Source organism: Bombina bombina, chromosome 6 (assembly GCF_027579735.1).
Source record: "Bombina bombina isolate aBomBom1 chromosome 6, aBomBom1.pri, whole genome shotgun sequence".
Lineage (NCBI taxonomy): Eukaryota > Metazoa > Chordata > Amphibia > Anura > Bombinatoridae > Bombina > Bombina bombina.
The window spans coordinates 103,920,047-103,942,472 of NC_069504.1; the positions used below are offsets into that span (position 1 = coordinate 103,920,047).

Sequence of the window (22,426 nt, forward strand, 5' to 3'; positions counted from 1 at the left end):
ACTGGGAGGGAAAGGCTCAAAGGTGTATATGTAAAGGTGTATGCAAGTGTGTGTATATACGTGAGTATGTGTATGTATATGCATATATATGTATGTATATATGTATGAACTTTATATGTATCTAACACTGATCTAACACTGATTTAAAAGGATATGATGGATGACAAGGTGTGTGACTGGGAGGGAAAGGCTCAAAGGTGTATATGTATAGGTGTATGCAAGTGTGTGTATATAAGTGTGTATATACGTGAGTATGTGTATATATATATATATATATATATATGTATGAACTTTATATGTGAAGTGTTTTACACATAAGATTGAATAATATACCAAGTATATAGCTAAGTAAAGTGTAGCACACCACTTGCTTATAGCTTGAGCAATAGCTAATGAGTTTTTCAGTGCTCCCCCAGAGAAGTATTTTATTTGTGGAATTTAGCGCACCTGGGTTATCTGACATCCAGATGTTAGCGCACCCCAGACTATCCCTCGAGCGATCACGTATTACTTTAAACTTGTAATATGAGCTGAAAATAGAAGCGCTAATGATTAAACTCAAACAGTGTAAGTATATAAGATTTGTATAGGTTGAACTCGATGGACGTCTGTCTTTTTTCAACCTCCTCTACTATGTCACTATGCATTGCTAATGTACAATAATGCTACTATTTTTGCACTCCACTTGTAATCTAGCTCTTCTATTTTATATTTAAAAAAAAATATCTGACAAGGAAAACAACCATTTCAAATGTAAAATAAAACCAATGCTAACATCTGCTGCAGTTTACAGAAATATTATATTACAAACACATTTTTCAGAATCAGAGATCTTTGCAGTTACCTGTGTTCACCACTTGTAAAATGTCTTTTAGCATTTATTTATTTTTAAATAGAAAGTAACATTTTACAGCAGAATCTGATGTAAACAGGAATTACCACTATAATTTCCCATTTATGTGACGTTATTATGTAGTAAGTTCCCACCCACAGCCTGTTGTCTCTAGGCTATATAAGCTGTTACAGATTTCCTTCACATCCCAGAGTTTATCTGCCTGTGCAAATATGAATACAGCCATTTACTTAGCCTTATCTGTTGCCTTGTCTAATGTCCTCGCTGGGACAGAAGATGGAAAAAATGTAGAAGAAAAGATACCAAATTCATGTCCTATAAAGATGAAAAATGGGGGAAAGTGTGATGAGGATGGTAACTGTCCCTACCAGATAAGTTTGCCTCCAATGACCATCCAGTTACCTAAACAGTTTCAGCTGCTGGAAAAAACCATGAAGGAAGTACAAATTCTTAAAGAAATGGTCAACAGCATAAAGAAATCCTGTCAAGACTGCAAGTTGCAGGCAGATGACCACCTTGAAAAAGACAGCAAGGAGCAGCAGGTGGCAGAAGCTCCAGAGGGGGGGCAGGGGAACCAGATCCAGGATCTGCAATCAAAGGTGAAAAAAATGTCCATCAGCTTAAAGAATGCACGGACGCAGATTAACACCTTGCAAGGTCAGCTGGAGAAGATGAACCCACTGAATATGAATAGTGTAGAGGATTATGTGGACAGTAAGATGGCAAACCTCTCCTTTGCGCTGAACAGTTTAGATAATAAATGTTCCAGCAACTGCCCAGTATTGAAACCTAACCCAAGTAAGTAATATTTTATTTATTTTTTTTAAATAAAAAAAGATTACTATTACTTTGTGAATTAGTTTATCCATGACAGCTTCATATTGATTTATATATATATACATACAGGGGCTGAAAAATATCTCCTTAATTTACAAGTCAGATAAGAAAAGTTACTAGACTAGAGGAGAAAAGTTACTAGTCCACTCAATGTTAAAGGGACAGTTTACTCAAAAATGTTCTCCCCTTTAATTTGTTCCCAATGATCCACTTTACCTGCTGGAGTCTATTAAATTGTTTACAAGTAGCTCCTTTAGCCTTATATTGGCATTTGAAATTGTTAATTTAGCATGTGATATCCCCACCTATTCTGAAAGTTTGTGGCCGCGCGTACCAGCTATAGATAAGCTTTGTAAACACAGCCAGCAGAAGAAATTACACTCCCAGTGTGATAAAGCAGAGATAAGGTAATAAAATGTTGATTTTCCATTGTTCTCTCAAAGTATTGGTGATTGTTTAAAGGACAGATATAAGATAAAGAAGCAGGTATATGTGCACAATGTGATACAGTAATGAGATCTGATTATACCTACAAGCTCAACCCATTTTATTAGGTTGTGGCTTCAAAACACAAAATAAGAGCTTTAATATACACAAATAAACCTTAAAAACTAATTTTCATACATTTTTTACTCTGCAGTTGGTAAAAAAAGCAATTGTAAACACATTAAGGGAAAAACTATTTTACAGTATACTGTCCCTTTAAAGACAGGGGGAAAAGTATATATATATACATATATAAATATATATATATATATATACACACACACACACACATATATATATATATATGTGTGTGTGTGTGTGTGTGTCTGTGTGTGTGTGTATCTGTGTGTGTGGTTGTAATTGAAATGCCAGTGTGACAAGCTGTGCAAGTGTCATTTGATACTAATAGCTCATAATGATATACTGTTTTGTTTATAGGCAGGCGCTTTCTCTAATACAAATGATCAATATAGGCAAGTTATGAATGTCATTTTACTATTATTTAATATGAATAAAATATTAGGAGTAATTTTAGCTGAATAAATGAATTATATGTATTGTGTGTCTCAATAACAACGTAACGTGTCTGTAAAGAGTTAAATTAAGCTAGATTTGAATCGCTGATAAGACTGAGGATGAAAGCTAAACTTTTTTTTTACCACTAATGGGTTCACAAGATGCACAAAACTTTATTATAAAAAGAACTACTTGTTTGATTTTCGCTATATGATGGTAATAAGTTTACCTATAGTCAAAGTATGATTTTCAAGCGTGTTTTACCTGGCATTTGCATATAGAGGTTTGTATAGAATGCCACATATTCTGTCACCATTTATACATAGATTATTAATACTGGTTAACACCTATAGTTAGTTTACAGAAACAAGCAAGGGGTAGCATTGGAGAATCTAGTCAGTTTGGATCCATGAAACATCCCCTTAAAGGGACAGTCTGCTTGATTTTTTGTATTGTTTAAATAGCTAGCTAATGCCCTTACTACCTATTCCCTAGCTCTGCATAACCAACATTGTTATATTGATATATTTTATAACCTATAATTTTGTTTCTATAGCCTCTTATCTCAGTGCTTTTTATTAGCTTTTTACAGCAAGACAGTACTACTTCATGTGTGCCATATAGATAACATTTTGCTCACTCCCGTGGAAAATAATAATGGTTATACAGGAATCAGCACTAATTGGGTAAAATGCAAGTTTGTAAAAAGCACTGAGATAAGGGGCAGGATAAGGAGGAAGTCTGCTGAGGCTTAGATACAGGTAATCATAGAGGTAAAAAGTATAATATTAGTGTAGGTTATGCAAAACTGGGGAATGGTTAATAAAGAGATTATATATCTGTTTCAACAATAACAATTTTCAAGTAGACTGTCCCTTTAATTAACCAACTAAGAGCATATATTTAGGTATATATGGCAATACTTAGGACATATTCAGTACTGGTTAGTTGTCAAGAAATGATCAATGCTTCCCACTATTTTTAGCCTATGTCATTATTAATACAGATTTCACAAAATAACTTTATTAATGTTAAGATGATGTGCAGACTTGTATTAAAAACAATTAAACATATAAACCCATTTAATGTGGGCCACTAAAAGGCATTACTAACCGCAAACAATAACGTCACACTTGTTTTGGTGCTTAAATGTAAACTAGCATAGAGGTTAAATGATCAGTGCAGGATGGGATAGAGATGCAGAATGACAGTGGAGCATAAGGTATGGAAAAATAAGATTCGGTTACACACATGGGCATCTACAGAATTTTTCTAGAGCAGAAAAAAAAAAAATCAAACATTTTTATAGTTGTAACATCCACCCCATTAAATCTTGTATCAGCTGGACAGATAAGTAATTAGAGGCTTTGTTAACCATATGATAGCTAGAGGTCATGTGACACAACATTTAAAGGGATACTAAACCCATTTTTTTTCTTTCATGATTTAGACAGAGAGGTCTATTTATCAAAGGTCTTGCGGACCTGATCCGGCAGTGCGGATCAGGTCCGCAAGACCTCGCTGAATGCGGAGAGCAATACACTCTCCGTATTCAGCATTGCACCAGCAACTCACAAGAGCTGCTGGTGCAACGCCGCCCCCCTGCAGACTCGCGGCCAATCGACCGCCAGCAGGGGGGTGTCAATCAACACGATCGTGGAGGGTGAAATCGTGGAGGGTGAAATCAGCAATTTGTGCATGCGTAGGTCAAAGAAGCATTGTGAATGCACTTTTGAGAGACGTATAGAGTGGGTGGGACCCAGAAAAATAGGAAACAGAGATAGGGTGGAGTCACCATCGTAACAGTAGGGATTGATAAATATATATCATTTTCAAAATATAAAGGAAATAGTGAAAAAAAGTTAGAGATTAGCTTATGTAAATAATAAAGAATGCATGGATGTCTTCAAAATGAAAAAACTTTACCTTCACTTTAAAATGCAGGAATGTAAAGCTTAGGAGCTGGCCCATTTTAGGTTCAGAACCCTGGATAGCACTTGCTTATTAGTGGCTACATTTAGCAACCAATAAGCAAGCATATCCCCAGGTCTGAACCAAAAATGGTCCAGCTCCTAAGATTTACATTCCTGCTTTCAAATAAAGATAGCAAGAGAACAAATATAAATTGATAATAGGAATAAATTAGAAAGTTGCTTAAAATTGCATGCTCTATCTGAATCATGAAATAAAAAAATGGGTTTAGAATCCCTTTAAAGACACCCTATGCTCATTAAAAGATTAGGTCTCAGCTGTGTATAAGTTTATTTGTGATGGAGAAGGTGGTGTGGTTCCATGATTAATCCATGTTATTCCCTGAATTTAGTGAATTAAATATATCTCTCTTTTTAATCAACCATGTGACATTGATATGGTCATGTCACATCTCATTTGTTGAGATCTGACAGGTGTATGGATTTAACATGCAGTTTCAGAGTCCCCGTCCCTTTTATTAGTCTAAACCTGGTGTCCTACGGGTTAAGTTATTGCAATGATTTTTACATCACCCACATAATATCTAAAGGGTCAAGTGACCTCTTATGTCAACATGTTTTTTTCTAAAAAAAAAAATGTAATTGATTAAAATGGCTTTGAATTTGAAAAACCATACATAGCACTTTGCACATCTCTTTCAGTGGCCTGGAATAGACCTCTTGTTCATAAAAAAACAACAGAATTAGAAAAAATAAAGCAATTAAATAGACACAGGTGTCTGCGTATCTTGGCAAATGCAGCTGTTCACTGTGTCTGCTTTTTTTAAGAAGAAAGATTTGGCACAGGATATAAGTGAGAGTTTCTGTGCTCCAAAATAAGAATCTCAAGATGCTGTGACTGGAGGGCGCCAGCCAGACCCAATCAGATCTATGTACTATAAATGTATGCAATTAGAAATAAAGGGACATTCCAGCTCAACCTATTCTGAGGCTATATAGCCCTAGAACAATTTGCTAATCATGTTTACAATAAACTTTCTGGTCTAAAGAATAACTGTGTAGGCATTTTTTAGTTCGAAGATTTGCACATTAGGCATTAATGATTGGTGCACAAACATTATATATACACTAAAGCATAGAACGTTTACAGACCAATCAGAAGCTAAGAATTCTATGAGACCAGAAATGAAACTGTGAACTAGGTGCCTAAACAGCTTTTTTTTAAGGTTTATTGCAAACTTGCCTAACCCCAGAATAATCTGTAATTACATCTCCCATTAATTTTGCTGGCAAGGAAAACACAAAGTGGTTAAATGGTTTTAGCCACTGGAATGAAAATTACAAATAGAAGTTCTATTAATTTTTTGTGTTTAGAAGTTTAAAAGAAAAAAAAACTTAAAGGGACATTAAACACTAAATACATGCTAAATAGAATGATGCATTCAAAGAAAAGATTAGTCCATGACTAACATGTAGATGTATTTTTTAAAGTTTCATTAGTTGTTTAAACATAGAAACATAGATATTGACGGCAGATAAGAGCCATAGGCCCAGCAAGTCTGCCCGACCTTACCTAACAGTATAAACGTATCTAGTTCGTAGGATAGCCCTATGCTTGTCCCATGCATTTTTAAAGTCCCCCACAGTGTTTGTTGCTACTACCTCTTGAGGAAGTTTATTCCATAAATTAATCACTCTTTCTGTAAAGAAGTGCTTCCTCAAATTACTCCTGAATCTACTACCCTTTAGCTTGAGCTCATGACCCCTTGTTCTTGAATTTTCCATTTTATGTAAAATACCCACAGCCTCAGTTTTACTAAACCCTTTAATGTACTTGAAAGTTGCTATCATATCACCTCTTTCCCTTCTCTCCTCTAAGCTATACATATTTAGGTCATTGAGCCTATCCTGGTAAGTTTTATTTTTTAGACCATGTACCATTTTGGTAGCCCTCCTTTGCACAGATTCAAGTTTGTTAATATCCTTCTGAAGATATGGCCTCCAGAACTGCACACAATACTCAAGATGAGGCCTAACTAATGATCTATAAAGTGGCATAAGAACCTTACTATTTCTGCTGCAAATACCTCTACCAATACATCCAAGCATTCTGCTAGCCTTACTCGCTGCATTACTACATTGTTTACTAAGTTTTAAATCATCTGAAATAATAATTCCCAAGTCCTGTTCCTCGTCTGTAACAGTCAGTAAAGTGTCATTGAGTCTGTAATTAACATTTGGATTTTTCTTCCCTAAATGCATTATTTTACACTTTGCTGTGTTAAACTTTAGATCCCAGTCGTTTGTCCAATCCTCCAATTGTTGTATATCACTTCTCATTTTGTCTACCCCCCCTGGAACATCCACTCTGTTGCAAATTTTTGTATCATCTGCAAAGAGACATACTTTCCCCTGTAGCCCTTTGCTGATATCGCAGATAAATATGTTAAACAAAACAGGCCCCAGAACTGACCCCTGAGGAACACCACTAGTAACAGCCCCCTCTGCTGAATGAACTCCATTTACTAAGACACTTTGTTTTCTGTCCTTAAGCCAGCATTCCACCCAGTTCACAATTTTTGAATCTAGACCAATGAGATATAGTTTGTGAATAAGTTTATTGTGTGGGACGGTGTCAAATGCTTTGCTGAAATCTAGATATGCTACATCAACTGCTCCTCCCTTGTCTAATACTTTTGTTACATAATCAAAGAAGTCAATTAGATTAGTCTGACATGATCTCCCTGCAGTAAAACCATGCTGATTTTGGTCCTCTAAATTGTTTGTCTTTATGTAAGTCATAATTCTTTCTTTTAAGAGGTTTTCCATTAATTTCCCTACTACTGAAGTTAAACTAACTGGCCTGTAGTTGCCAGATTCTTCTCTACTGCCCTTTTTATGAAGAGGTATTACATTTGCTATTTTCCAATCATCTGGGACAGCTCCTGTTAATAGTGACTGATTAAACAGATCAGTTAATGGGACAGTTAGCACTGATCGAAGTTCTTTTAAAACCCTTGGATGAATATTATCAGGACCCACTGCCTTTGTAACATTTATTTTTGATAATGCTAACAAAACCTCATCCTCTGTAAAAAGATTACTGTTAAGCTTGTTTCTATTTTGCGTAGCATCCCTTAATGTAGACATTGTATCTTCACAATCTTTAGTGAAAACAGAACAGAAGTAATCATTGAGACAGTCTGCAATCGGCTTATCTCCTTCTATTATTCTACCATCAACTGATTTCAATGTTACTATTCCTACCTTATTTTTTCTTCTTTCACTGATATATCTAAAGAATGTTTTGTCCCCATGTTTTACTGACTGTGCTATCTTCTCTTCTGCATGAGCTTTAACCTTCCTAATTAACTGCTTAGTCTTTTTTTGTTGGAGTCTCCATATTTTCATATCATCATCTGCTTGTGTGTGTCTGTAATTTTTATAAGCTATCTTTTTTGTCTTTACAGCATGTGCTACTTCTTTGGAAAACCAAATTGGTTTCCGCTTTCTTTTACTTTTACAGACATGTCTAATACAGTGTGCGGTTGCATCTAAAATGGCACCTTTCACAAATTCCCACTGTTCTTGAACCCCTGTAATAAGAGTTTTCCCCTTTAAATAGTTTTTTAGGTATTCTCCCATTAATGAAAAATCTGCCGTCCTAAAGTCTAAAACTTTTGTTTTAGTCTGGGTGGACAGTTTCTGAACATGAATACTAAACCAAACAGATTGATGATCACTGGATCCTAAGTTCTCACCTACAGACACATCTGAAACTGTATCACTGTTTGTAAGTATTAGATCTAATATAGCTTCCTTACGAGTTGGTTCCTTGACTAATTGTTCAAGTGATTCCCCTAGCAGAGATTCAAGAATATACCTGCTTCTAGCCGATCTAGCAGAAGGAATCTTCCAGTTTATATCTGGCAAATTAAAGTCCCCCAGTACTATAACCTTACCCTTCATGGTCATTTTGGTTATTTCATCTAATAACAGATTGTCCAGTTTTTCATCCTGACAAAATAAGTGTAAAGTTTTAATGTCTATAAAACACTGGGAGCTGCCATGTTGTAACTTGTGTTACCTTCTCTGCTGTGGCCAATTAGGGACAGTTATAAATAGGTCATTAGAGTGTGCAGCCAATGGCTGTGCTGGATTTAACAGTGTTCTGCACTTCCATTTCTAACAGGAACTGAAAAGCTCACAATTTCAGAATGGAATTACAGGCAAAGAGGACAAAATAAATAATGAAAGTATATTGCAGAGTTGTTTTATTATATACAATGTATCATTTTATATTACCATCTCAAAGTGTTTAATGTCCCTTTAAAGAAGTTTAGTACAGTATCCATACGGCACACAGAAACACCTGCACTAGGCAAATTACAATAGAATATATAAAGTTAGTGAACACGTTGCAATCTGCTGCTTTCCTGTTTTGAATCAAGCAGTCATGTTTTTTGGCAGAACAACCTCGTTGTTTTCTGACCTCTGTCCATTTTTGTGGAATGCTGAAACCCAGACAGAAGTCCGAACTGCACTGATTAGCAAAGCAGCAAATGTGCGCTAATGATTACTCTCATATAAATATAAGCAGAAAAATGCTTGAGAAACCAAATGACATTCTGGTGACTGAAATCTGCCCACAAATGATCAGATATAAAACATTCCCACCAGTAAAACTGGAATAGGAACTTTGCAACAGATATCGCCATTTATGCAGAGAAGATTCTAGCAGCAGATTGAGGACTTTTATAGAATAATAGATTTTCATTTGCAGATGTCAAATATAAGCTCCATCTATATATCTATATATATATATATAGATATATAAAAAAAAACTAACACCTGCGATCGCAGAATAAAAAGCTCCGTAACGCAACTCCATTGATGTCTATGGCGAAAAAAAAAAAAGTTTAAACCTAACACCCTAACATAAACCCCACGTCTAAACACCCTAATCTGCTTCCCCCGACATCGCTGACACCTACATAATGTTATTAACCCCTAACCTGCCGCTCCCGATATTGCCGCCACCTAAATAAGTCTATTAACCCCTAATCTGCCGCTCCTGAAATCGCCACCACTATAATAAAGTTATTATCCCCTATTCCCTCGCACCCCACCATCGCCCACACTATAATAAAGATATTAACCCCTATTCCGCCGCTCCCCGACATCGCTGCCACTAAATAAAGCTATTAACCCCTAAACCTCTAGCCTCCCACATCACTACCACTAAATAAACCTATTAACTCCTAAACCACCAACCCCCCACATTGTAACAACCTAAATTAAACTATTAACCCCTTAACCTAACCCTAACCGTAACCCTAAAACCCCCTAACTTTAACATAATAAAAATAGACCTAAATTAAAGTTACAATTATTAACTAAATAATACCTATTTAAAATTAAATGCAAACTTACCTAATATTGTAGCTAGCTTAGGTTTTTATTTCACAGGTAAGTTTGTATTTATTTTAACTAGGTAGACTAGTTAGTAAATAGTTATTAACTATTTACTAACTACCTAGTTAAAATAAATACAAACGTACCTGTGAAATAAAAGTAAAACCTAAGCTGCCTTACACTAAAACCTAACATTACAAAAAAAACTAACATTACAAAAAATAAAAAACACAAAAATAAAAAAAAATAAAAAACCACCATTACAAAAAATAACGAAATTATCCAAAACAATAAAAATTATTCCTATTCTAATACTCTGTAAAAAAACAAACAAACAAAAAAACACCCCAAAATAAAAAACCCTAATCTATAATAAACTACCAAGGGCTCTTAAAAGGGCCTTTTGTAGGGCATTGCTCTAAAGAAATCAGCTCTTTTTCTAAAAAATTACAAACTAACATTACAAACCCCCACCCCCCCAAACCCACAAAATAAAAAAAACCTAACTAAAAAAAACTAATCTACCCATTGCCCTGAAAATGGCATTTGTATGGGCATTTCCCTTAAAATCGCATTCAGCTCTTTTACTGCCCTTAAAAGGCATTCAGCTCTTTAAAAATTGTCCAATAGCCCTAATCTAAAAAAAAAAAAAAAAAAAAAAAAACTTAAAAAAACCTAACACTAACCCCTCTTTAGGTACTCACAGTTGCTTTTGTCCGGCTTGAACGATCTTAATCCCAGCAGCTCCATCTTCATCCAGGCAGCTCCATCTTCATCCATCGAGGGATCGGCATCTTCTTCATCCCTGAGGAGACTGAGCAGTTGATGCGTGGAGGCAGAGGTCCTACGAAGGTCCAAGGCGGAGGTCCAGGTGAAGGTCCAAGGCGGAGGTCCAAGGCAGAAGTCCAGGCGGAGGTCCAAGGCGGAGGTCCATCGATCCGATGTGGAGGTCCTCTTCATGTGATCGCCCACCGCACACTGAGGATTCAAATGCAAGGTACCCTTGGGATACCATTGTATTCCTATTGGCTGATTTGAACAGCCAATAGGATTTAAGCAGCTCTAATTCCTATTGGCTGATTTAAAATTTTCAGCTCTAATTCCTATTGGCTGATTTAAAATTTTCAGCCAATAGGAATGCAATGGTACCCCCAGTATAAAAGGGGTACCTTGCATTTGAATCCTGTGCGGTGAATGATCGCATGAAGAGAACCTCCAGGTCGGATCGATGGACAGCCGTATGGACCTCCACCTTGAACCTTCACCTGGACCTCCGCCTTGGACCTTCGCCTGGACCTTCGCCTTGGAACTGGGCCTGGACCTCCGCCTCTGTGCATCGACTGCTCCACCTCCGCAAGGAAGAAGAAGATGACCATCCCTCGATGGATGAAGATGGAGCCATCTGGATGAAGATGGAGCCACTGGGATTAATGGCTGCGTTGCTGTTTTAACACTGAAATGGCCATTTTTTCAGCGTTAAAACACAAACGCAAAATTTGTAATCTAGGTGTATGTGTTTTAGTAAGCACATAGACAATACACATCCCTGAAAACTAATCCCTTACACTTCCCATTGCATACTCCAGAAAACTAACTCTTCAAGGCACCTTTAGTGGAATTTTTTTAATTTTAACACTAGAAAACCTACAATGCAAGTTTTAAAGTTAAAGGTACATAATACCCATATGCTAAATCACTCAAAGTTGATGCAGTATAGCTGAAGAAAGTGAACAAGAAAATATTACCTGAATATCTCTACGTAAAAAAATATATTTTACCTCAAAATTTCATCAGCTCATAACATTGTGTTCTGTAAACAGATATTATTCAGCTACTGTAAGCTGCACGTTGAAAAAAGACCAGCCAATCAGCTTCATCAGTGCTGCTGTCACACTTTGCTTTACTGAGATTTCCTGAGGCTTTGGTTAAATCTCAATAGATTTTATTGTAAACTTCATTACACTGAGGAGACAAAAAACATGACTGTGCAGACACATGCCAGATGCACGCTCTACTGCAAGTCCCGGGACTAACATCCTGATTGGCTGCTTACAATGCCTTTACAGTGGGATGTGGCTAGTGAAGAAATGTTAAGGTAAATGTCTTCCTTTTTTACTTAGAGATGTTTAGATTATATTTTCTAGTCGGCTTTTTACAGCTATGCTGCATCACTTTCAAGTGCTTCAACATTTGGGTATCATGTCCCTTTAAAGTACTACTCCGGAGCCGCAGAGAACCATTGTTCCCAAGCAAAAACTGCTGCTTACCCAATCAGCACTTCTCTGTAGCTCCCAAGCAGTACTTTAACAATGTGTTAATGCTCTTTCCAGAGTTAAACACAAAGAATTGCAGGGGCGACAGTATTAAAATTACATGCTCCAATGAATTAGAGAATATAATGTTTTCACTATAATGGTCCTTTAAATCAACAAGAGTGCCTGCAGCCTACACATACTGGAGCAATTCCCTTGCATGCTTTTGCAGACAGTGAGAGGTAATAGAATAAAAGGAAACATTTCAGCAAAGTAAGTATTGTATGTTTATATGTTAAAATACGTGCTATAATGATGCATTTAAAAAAATGATATTTATGTCCCTTTACGTTTAAAGGGACATTATAAAAACAAAACAAAGGTTACCATTACATTTATGTGCATTTATATATTTAAGGGATATTTTTTTTTTTTTTTTAAATGGTCCACAGCAATAAAGCAATGTACTGTATTTTATTTTTTTTTGACAAACCAATACCCTAATAGATTTTTACTAATAGTAGAGGGAAGTAGCTTGTAGATATTTTTAACAACATCTTAGCACAGGATACGATCCAAAGAGATTCGTCTTTTTATTACAACAATGTCCTTTAATTAATCTTTTAGGCATATTTTGAACCTTCTTGAATTCCCTTATTGTGTTTGACCCTTATTATCTGTTTAAAGATGATTCAACATAACTACTACACTTTCTGTGAGGCAGAACTTACCTTACTAATGAAGACCAAAACCAAATTATGATCTGTAGTTCTAACATTAATTTATTGGGGTAAGGTTGCACTTGTTGTGGGCCCATAATGCTATTTTATTCATGTATAGACAACAACATTGGTTTTTTTTCCTGCACAAAAAATTTCTCAGTGGTGTCAGAGTGTTATATCCCTGTATATGATTTCCTAAGGACATAAAATTCTGAAGCTGTCAGCCTTTCCCTTACAGGCTCCAGGACAGACACCCGGGGCTGGTGATAGGTTTATAACATTATCATCAAGAAACAGCTGTAAAGATGTCCGGTTAATGAATAAATATACAAAAGAGGAAATGTGTTTCTAGCATCCACCCTTTCCTAATAAGGAAGAAGGCACTGCTTGCATTTGTTTTTTTTCGATTGCCTAGTGCCAAGCATTAGTATAGCAAACTGCCAGACTACAGACTTATGAGATCTATAAAATGTATACCTTAAAGGGACAGTCTAGGCCAAAATAAACTTTCATGATTCAGATAGGGCATGTCATTTTAAACAATTTTCCAATTTACTTTTATCACCAATTTTGCGTTGTTCTCTTGGTATTCTTAGTTGAAAGCTTAACCTAGGAGGTTCATATGCTAATTTCTTAGACCTTGAAGCCCACCTCTTTCAGATTGCATTTTAACAGTTTTTAACCACTAGAGGGTGGTAGATAAAGATAACACTGTTCTCGTGCACGTGAAGTAATCTGGGAGCAGGCACTGATTGGCTAGACTGCAAGTCTGTCAAAAGAACTGAAAAAAGGGGCAGTTTTGCAAAGGCTTAGATACAAGATAATCACAGAGGTTAAACGTATATTAATATAACTGTGTTGGTTATGCAAAACTGGGAAATGGGTAATAAAGGGATTATCTATCTTTTAAAACAATAACAATTCTGGTATAGACTGTCCCTTTAATGGTCATGGAAATGTAAAATAGAAAATGCTCTAAAAGTGTTCAAGCATTTTAATATTTCACTATTGCTTGCATAGAACTATGTGTTTAACCCCTGCAAAGTTTCTAAACACATAGTTAAAGGGACACTGAAATGCAAGAATGTAAGTTCAGATGCCGGCCCATTTTTGGTGACAACCTGGGTTGTTCTTGCTGATTGGTGGATAAATTCATCCACCAATAAAAAAGTGCTGTCCAGAGGTCTGAACAAAAAAAAAGCTTAAATAAAGATAGCAAGAGAACGAATACAAATTGATAATAGGAGTAAATTAGAAAGTTGCTTAAAATTGCATGCTCTATCTGAATCACGAAAGACAACATTTGGGTTCAGTGTCCCTTTAAAGTCACTACTGGGAGCTAGCTGAACACAATGACAAAAGGCATATGTACGTAGCAACCAAGCACCAACTATCTCCAAGTAGTGCATTGCTGTCCCTGAGTCTACCTCATTATGCTTTTAAACAAAGGATAACAAGAGAACAAAGTAAATTTTATTACAGAAGTAAATTGAAAAGTTTCTTATAATTGCATGCTCTACCTCACTAGTTTTCAAACCTGTCCTTAGGCCTCCCTAACAGGCCACATTTTGAGGATATCTGAATTAGAGCACAGGTTAAATAATGAGCTGATTAGTAAACATGGTTATTTTACCTGCTCTCACCAAGGGTAATCCTGAAAACCTGGCCTGTTGGGGAGGCTTGAGGTCAGATTTGAAAACCAGTGCTCTACCTGAACCATCATGACAACATAATTTTGCACAGAGAGATGAGGTTCAGTGCCATGTCTTATTATAGTGTTATCACAAGCTGACGATAGATGGGGCATTAGGGAAATGCTTTACTGTGATGATAGTAGTACTTGGTGATTGACATCAGTACTTGGTGATTGACAGCAGTACTTGGTGACTGATATTAGTGCTTGGTGATTGACATCAGTACTTGGTGATTGACATCAGTACTTGGTGATTGACAGCAGTACTTGGTGACTGATATTAGTGCTTGGTGATTGACAGTAGTACTTGGTGATTGACAGCAGTACTTGGTGATTGACAGCAGTACTTGGTGATTGACAGCAGTACTTGGTGATTGACAGCAGTACTTGGTGATTGACAGTAGTACTCTGGAGCAGGACATATTGTTTTAACTTTACAGCCTTATCATTAATAATGTAAATAATATAATTTATTATTTCACATGTAAATTGTTCATTGGTAATGTCATACGTGATGTCATAATATCTTTAGTAAAGCTAATAGGAAAGCAGTTTTCAGTTTCAGTTCCAAAATGACAAAAAATGTACAACTTTGTTTCCAATTCCATGCTACATTATGGGCTCGATTTATATTTAAAGCCCTACGGCTGCAAGTTCTCATAAGAACTTGCTCGCCGTAATTTAACAAGCAGCAATCACCAGACCGCCCCTTCCCTAACCTCTTCGCCACCTCTAAGGTGGTGAAATTCAATCTCTGCGGTCAAGTCCGACCGAGGAGATTGACAGCTCCTGCCGCGCGTGATTGGCTGTGCGCGGGCAGGGGGCGGGATTGCACGCGAGCGCAAAATTGCGCTCGTGTGCAATGGTGAATACCTGCGGGTAATTTCGCCCCGTTACAGGCAAGCTGAGGCATACAGGGGCGCGTACGCCTCAGCTTTGATAAATCCAGCCCTATATATGTAACACTGAAGGCAATACAATGCATTACAATAATTTTACTGAATGCAATTAATGCATTTAATGAAGATGTGACAACTTTTATTAGTTTAAGTTAGCAAGTCTCGTAATTGAGAAGCTATCTTTCATATTCATCAACTGACTGTTTTCTCTTTCTTCTCTAGGTATTCAACTTATTTACAGAGATTGCTCAGACTATTACAAAATAGGCAAAAGAATCAATGGCATTTACAGACTCATTCCTGATCCAAAGAATAAAACATTTGAAGCATATTGTGACATGGAGTCTATGGGCGGCGGTTGGACAGTGGTACAGATGCGCAAAGATGGCAGCATCAATTTCAACAGAACGTGGGATGAATACAAAAATGGCTTTGGGAATCTGAGTGGAGAATTTTGGCTGGGAAATGATAAACTTCATCTTTTGACAAAAAGCAGTGATATGATCTTAAGAATAGAAATGGAAGATTTTAAGGGTATCAGAGAATATGCCAAGTATGATCAGTTCTATGTAGCAAATGAATATCTGAAATACCGTTTATCTGTCAGCGGTTACAGTGGTACAGCGGGTGACGCGCTCCATTTTAGCAAACAGTACAACCATGACCAAAAGTTCTTCACAACTCCAGATAAAGACAACGATAGATACCCCTCAGGAAATTGCGGCGCTTACTACAGCTCCGGCTGGTGGTTTGATGCATGTATGTCCGCCAACCTCAATGGAAAGTATTATGAGAAAGACTATAAGGGGGTTCGGAATGGAATCTTTTGGGGTACTTGGAATGGGGTTGCAGATGAACAGTTGCAAAGCTACAGACAAGCGTTCAAGAATGTCAAAATGATGATCAGACCAAAGAATTTTGCAGCATAGATTAAACTATATATTTTCAGATTATAATGAGTTTTTATGGGTGAACATAAAAGTATTTTACATATGCTATTGTGCTTCATGAAAACAGAAAGGTTTGTGGTTTTGTTTAGCTGTGACTCTCTGCATTAACTTACACATCAATATAAACCACAAAGATGACAACCATGTATGTTTACCCAACATTAAAGGATTGCAAGTTAAAAGCAAACATAGGTGGGGCAGTAAAAACATCATGCAACACTGAAATGCGTACACTATACTTGCATTCCACGTCCTTCCTCCTTACACTGCTCATATCATATCTGTACAATAGAAACTACAGGAAATGTTTAAGAGGCAATAAACACCTTGTAATTATACTGTTTCTCTGAAGTATTGCAATATACTAACATACTAGGTGAGGTTGACAATGTTTAAATGCATTATCACCTTGCTTGCTGCAATTATTTTTTCAATAGCCAAACTAGACCCACCACATGCCCTATTTGGAGGAGCCAATCAGGATTAGTTACTGGAGTAGACAATTAAAGGGACAGTAAACGTCTGGTAATTACAAGACATTTTTGTTGTGTTGCTATAGAATAACATATCACTCAAGTCTTAGAGGCCGAATTATCAAATGTCTTGCGGACCTGATCCGACAGTGCGGATCAGTTCCGCAAGACATCGCTGAATGTGGAGAGCAATACGCCCTCCGTATTCAGCATTGCACCAGCAGCTCACAAGAGCTGCTGGTGCAACACCGCCCCCTGCAGACTCGCGGCCAATGGGCCGCAGCAGGGAGGTGTCAATCAACCCGATCGTACTCGATCGGGTTGATTTCTGGCGATTCCTGTCTGCCTGCTCAGTGCAGACGGACAGGGTTATGGAGCAGTTGCTCCATAACTTGTGTTTCTGGCGAGTCTGAAGACTCGCCAGAAACACGGGCGTCAAGCTCCATACGGCTCTGAGCAGGCGGACAGACATTGCCGCAATTCAACCCGATCGAGTACGATCGGGTTGATTGACACCCCCTGCTGGCGCAATCTGCAAGGGGCGGCGTTGCACCAGCAGCTCACAAGAGCTGCTGGTGCAATGCTGAATACGGAGAGCGTATTGCTCTCTGCATTCAGCGAGGTCTGTCGGACCTGATCAGCACTGTCGGACCTTTGTTAAATAGGCCCCTCAATCTTCAGACAAAGTATAATTAAGTTGGAATAAATAACATAATTAAACATTTTATAATACAATTTCAGTGTTAACTGTGCATTTAATGTTGGGTTCATGTATAAATGTTTTATTTTAGCAAAAATATATTTTTACCAGTAACTAAAAGCTATTTGTCTCCAACATGGGATATGGAGAAGACCAATCTAGGAGTAAAATAAATGTATTATATGGTAACTCCTTTAATAATAATACATAGGGGGGGGGACAATGTTTAATAGCACTATTTTATTTAGTTTATTTTGTCCCTTCAATTATAAATAAGTGTAAAAAATCCATATATCCCATAGATAGATAAGCTGCAGCTTAACATATTTGCCATGATTTATTAAAGGGACATTAAACACTTAAAGGGGCAATAAACCTAGAAAATAACGTTATATAATTCTGCACATAGTGCAGAATTATATAACATTAGCTTAGCACCAGCTTTGTAAAGCAAAGGGTTAGATATATATTTTACAACAAACACAGAACGCCGCTCCTGGCTCTACTGAACAGGTCTGTTTTCTTCTCCTAAGCACATCGCGGCACACTGTCTAATCACAGCTGGCCCAATTGCGCTATTAAACTCATTGTAGCTCACTCCCGCTACCAGACCAGAGGAGGAGCGAGCTACATTGAGTTTAATAGCGCTATCGGGCACGCTGTGACTAGACAGCGTGACCGCGATGCGCTTAGGAGAAGAAAACAGACCCGCTCAGTAGAGCCAGGAGCGGTGTTCTGTTTTCGTTGTAAAATATCTATCTAACCCTTCGCTTTACAAAGCTGGCGCTAAGCTAATGTTATATAATTCTGCACTATGTGCAGAATTATATAACATTATTAGCTAGGTTTACTGCCCCTTTAATAAATGCTAAATAGAATGATGCAGACAAAGAAAAGATTAGTCTAAGAATAACATGTAGATGTATTTTTTATAGTTTCATTAGCTGTTTAAATAGTGAAAAAATAAGTGTAAAGTGTTAGTGTCTATAAAACAATGGGAGCTGCCATGTTGTAACTTAGGTTACTTTCTGTGTTGTAGCCAATTAGGGAGAGTTATAAATAGGACATTAGAGTGTGCAGCCAATGGCTGTGTAGAATATAACAGTGTACTGCAGTTCTATTTCTAACAGGAACTGAAAAGCTCACAATTTCAGAATGGAATAACAGGAAAAGGGAACAAAATAGATAATGAAAGTATATTGCAGAGGTTTATATATATATATATATATATATATATATATATATATACGATTTATCAATTTATATTACCATCTCAAAGTGTTTATTGTACCTTCTAATATAAAGTTTAATAAAATATGACAACATAAGAAGATGACAACATTAGACAGTTATTTAGATAGATAGAACTTTAATAACTTTGTTCATTTTATAAACAGCTCCCATGATATTAATGTAATGCAGCTATTACACATAAGCACCTTAGCAGTATTATAATATTAGTGCAAAAGCTCAAAGTTGGTATTGAAGGGATTTTCCTATTGTGCGTGTGTTGATTTATATATATATATATATATATATATATATGTGTGTGTGTCATTGTGTTAATGTTCTTTACACACTTTATGTAGTTTATGTAGTCATATAATACTGTCTTATTGTTGTATTAATGCAGCAGATTATGTTGTTTTCTCTCATAAAAAAGCTACAGAGACAAACAAAATTCACAAAATGAAGCAGTATAACATTTTTAATTCAAGGCTGGATTGGCCCACCAGGACACCAGGAGATTTCCCGGTGGGCAGCAGCAGTTAGGGCTGGTCAGCTACAATTTAAAGGGGTGATGCTTGTGCTGCTCGTGAGGCAATGCAGCTGTATCACCTCTCTTCTTTTCTCAACTGAGCTATATTAAAGGGACATAAAATCCAAAAAGTTTCTTTCATGATTCAGATAGTGAACACAATTTACTTTTTTTCTTTCCAAATTATTTCTATTATCAAAATTGCTTTCCTCTCTTATTATTCTGTGTTAAAGAGACATCTAGATAGGTAGCATGTACATGTGTGGAGCACTAAATGACAAGAAACAGTGCTGCCATCTAATGCTCTTGCTAATGTATAACATTGTTGCAAAACTGCTGACATAGAGTACTGCAGACTTAGCTTACCTTCCTGCTTTTCAACAAAGGATAACAAGCAAACAAAGAAAATTTGATAATATTAGGAAATTGGTAAGTTGTTTAAAAATGTATGTTCTATCTGAATCAAGAGACTTATTTGGGGTTTTATGTCCCTTTACGGTTACAAAGTCTTTACACTGTGAGAGTCATGGATGACATTAAGTTGTAGGGTGCCTACATAACAACAATCTGGCATTTTTTAATTACAAACTTATACAATTGGTTTCTGGAGAAAAAAAAATATAAGGGGGGGAGTAACCCCCTTGAGAAAAATGGGCTGTGTGCATTCTAAGGAAAATAGGGCTGGCCATCAAATTTGTCCAGGGCTGCTTTTAACTCCCAGTCTAGCCCTGTTTTTATTGCCTTTAAGAAGTGAGCTAAATGCCAAATCTGCTTATTTGAGTTTTTGTTCTCTGATATATTAGAAAATTGTATTATTGCACTATTGCTTGCCTTTAACTAAGCGTTTAACCCCTGCAAAGGGATTAAACATATAGTCAGCTCCAGAACAGCAATGCATTACTGGGAGCTAGCTGAACACATCTGGTAAGCCAATGGTGAGACAATTGTGTGTAGCCACTAATTACCAGCTAGCTCCCATTAGTGGATTGCTAGGGTTGCACCAATACCATTTTTTTTAAGACCGAGTACAAATACTAATACTGGACGATACCAATTACCGATACTTTTTTAATGTCATGTGCAAGTTTTACAAGCACAATACAGACTAATGAAATAAGATAGCTTCTTCATAATTATGAAGAACTGTAACTCAAAAGACATTATGAAATAATAAAACAGATTTATTTGCTTGTGGTCACAAAGTTGTACAAACTCAAAGACATTTCATATGTTTATAAATAAAAATATACAATAAATATATTATTAATAATAATAACTAACAAATGCAAAATCACAACCAACCAAAAGTGCAATACAGTAAAAAAATATAACAGTGTACTGTTTAATCATGGGGAACAACACTATGGGCTAGATTACATTTGACTGGTAAGCTTTACCAATGCTCTCATTACATGTCCAACTCCATTAAAATCTATGGAGCTGGAAATGTGAACAGAGCATTGGTAAAGCTTACCAATCAAATGTAATCTAAATCTAGTCCTATAATTGTAGGATGAGTGTACATAGGAATTTTATAAGCTAAGGATGTTCCTCAGAGTACAGTATGTTTTGAGCATAATTGTGCAAGATGAGAACTAGCAGTATAACAGGAAATCTAGTAATTAGAATATTTTGTCAAAATTAGTGGTAAGTTCTTTTTAAGGAACAGAAGCATTTTTCTGCATGTTCAGCTATAAGTCTGTTTCTGCCATCAGTAAGGACATTTGGCGCTAAGCTGAACAGTCTTTTACTTCCACACTACTGCATGGGGCAGAAAGATATTTTTGGGCCATTTTAGCCAGAGCTGGAAATCTTAGTTTATTAACTGCCTAGTAGTTCAGGGGTTTGTCTGAACGAGGTACATTGATCTCTCCCAGGTAGTAGCTGTATAGTAGCAGCTTTTGGAGCACTGCTCTCAGACGTACTATAATACAAATAACAGCAATTTGTATTGGCAGAATTTTTTTTAGTTAACTCTCCACTCCATCTTAAAATGAAATGGGAACATGCAGTTTGAAAAAATGCAGCAAGATGGCGTATGGGTAAGATCTGGGGGTATCGGTTTAAGTATTGGTGCATTTTCACGAGTACAATAACTCATGCAAATACTCAGTATTCGCACTGATACCGATACTAGTATCGGTATTGGTGCAACCCTATGCATTGCTGCTGGAGATATGTACATATGCTCTTGCAACAAAGGATTCCAAAAGAACAAGTTAATTTGATAACAGAAGTGAATTTAAAAGTGTCTTCAAATGACATGCTCAATCTGAATCATGTAAGTTTCATTTTGACACATGTCCCTTTAAAGAACATATCCAAAAGGATAAGGGCATGCCAGTTATTAACTATTAGTAATAATGTAAAATACTGTGAATATTAGCATCGTGAACTACGACCTTTCCCCTATATAACATTCTTTTACAAAAATATAAACAACCTTATGAAGAAACATATTTTGCAAACAGGATCTGTAAATATGCATAAATACATCCTGCAGAATGACAACAATAGCTAAATCTACTGAATCGGCCATTAGCTCATTATTTCTCATTGAACCAACTAAAAATGCAGTTGGAAGACACAATAATTATGTTTCATGCAATCTGCGTTCACCAAACAGAGACCTAAGTTTTAAAATAAAATCTATCCATATTTTTAAATTTGAGAACGATTATGAGTTCTTGCCTACTTCATATATTTCATTATTTGCTTGGATGAAATGAGAAACTGCACATTAATATAAGATACAAAACTATTTTATCATGATACAATTTATTTTTTGTTTAACTTTTAAATGTGTTTGGAATGTTATCACTTTATATTCGTCTTTTTTTCTTTATTTATATCCTTCAAAGTGAAAGAAATATATCTTTTATAATTTAAGTTCCTTTGATTTTAGAATTGTGGGTTCCATTAAAAATTGTATGGCACTAT

The 22,426-nt window shown here is 36.4% G+C and overlaps 2 protein-coding genes across 2 annotated transcripts in view; one reads left to right on the top strand and one right to left on the bottom strand.

Moving 5' to 3' along the window:
- CCDC146 (coiled-coil domain containing 146) overlaps positions 1-22,426 on the bottom strand; it is a 430,933-nt gene that overhangs the window by 298,640 nt on the left and 109,867 nt on the right. The gene's annotated exons all lie outside the window — the stretch shown is intronic.
- On the top strand, positions 1,066-16,890 carry FGL2 (fibrinogen like 2). The gene is made up of 2 exons (XM_053716532.1): positions 1,066-1,651; positions 15,827-16,890. Exons 1-2 carry the CDS (start codon positions 1,066-1,068, stop codon positions 16,531-16,533), a joined length of 1,293 nt encoding a protein of 430 aa, XP_053572507.1. The 3' UTR covers positions 16,534-16,890.

Excerpts from the sequence above, each read along its gene's own strand:
- FGL2 (XM_053716532.1), top strand. The coding sequence starts at position 1,066 with ATGAATACAGCCATTTACTTAGCCTTATCTGTTGCCTTGTCTAATGTC. Across the intron at positions 1,652-15,826 it reads AGTATTGAAACCTAACCCAA|GTATTCAACTTATTTACAGA; the intron begins GTAAGTAATATT and ends TTTCTTCTCTAG.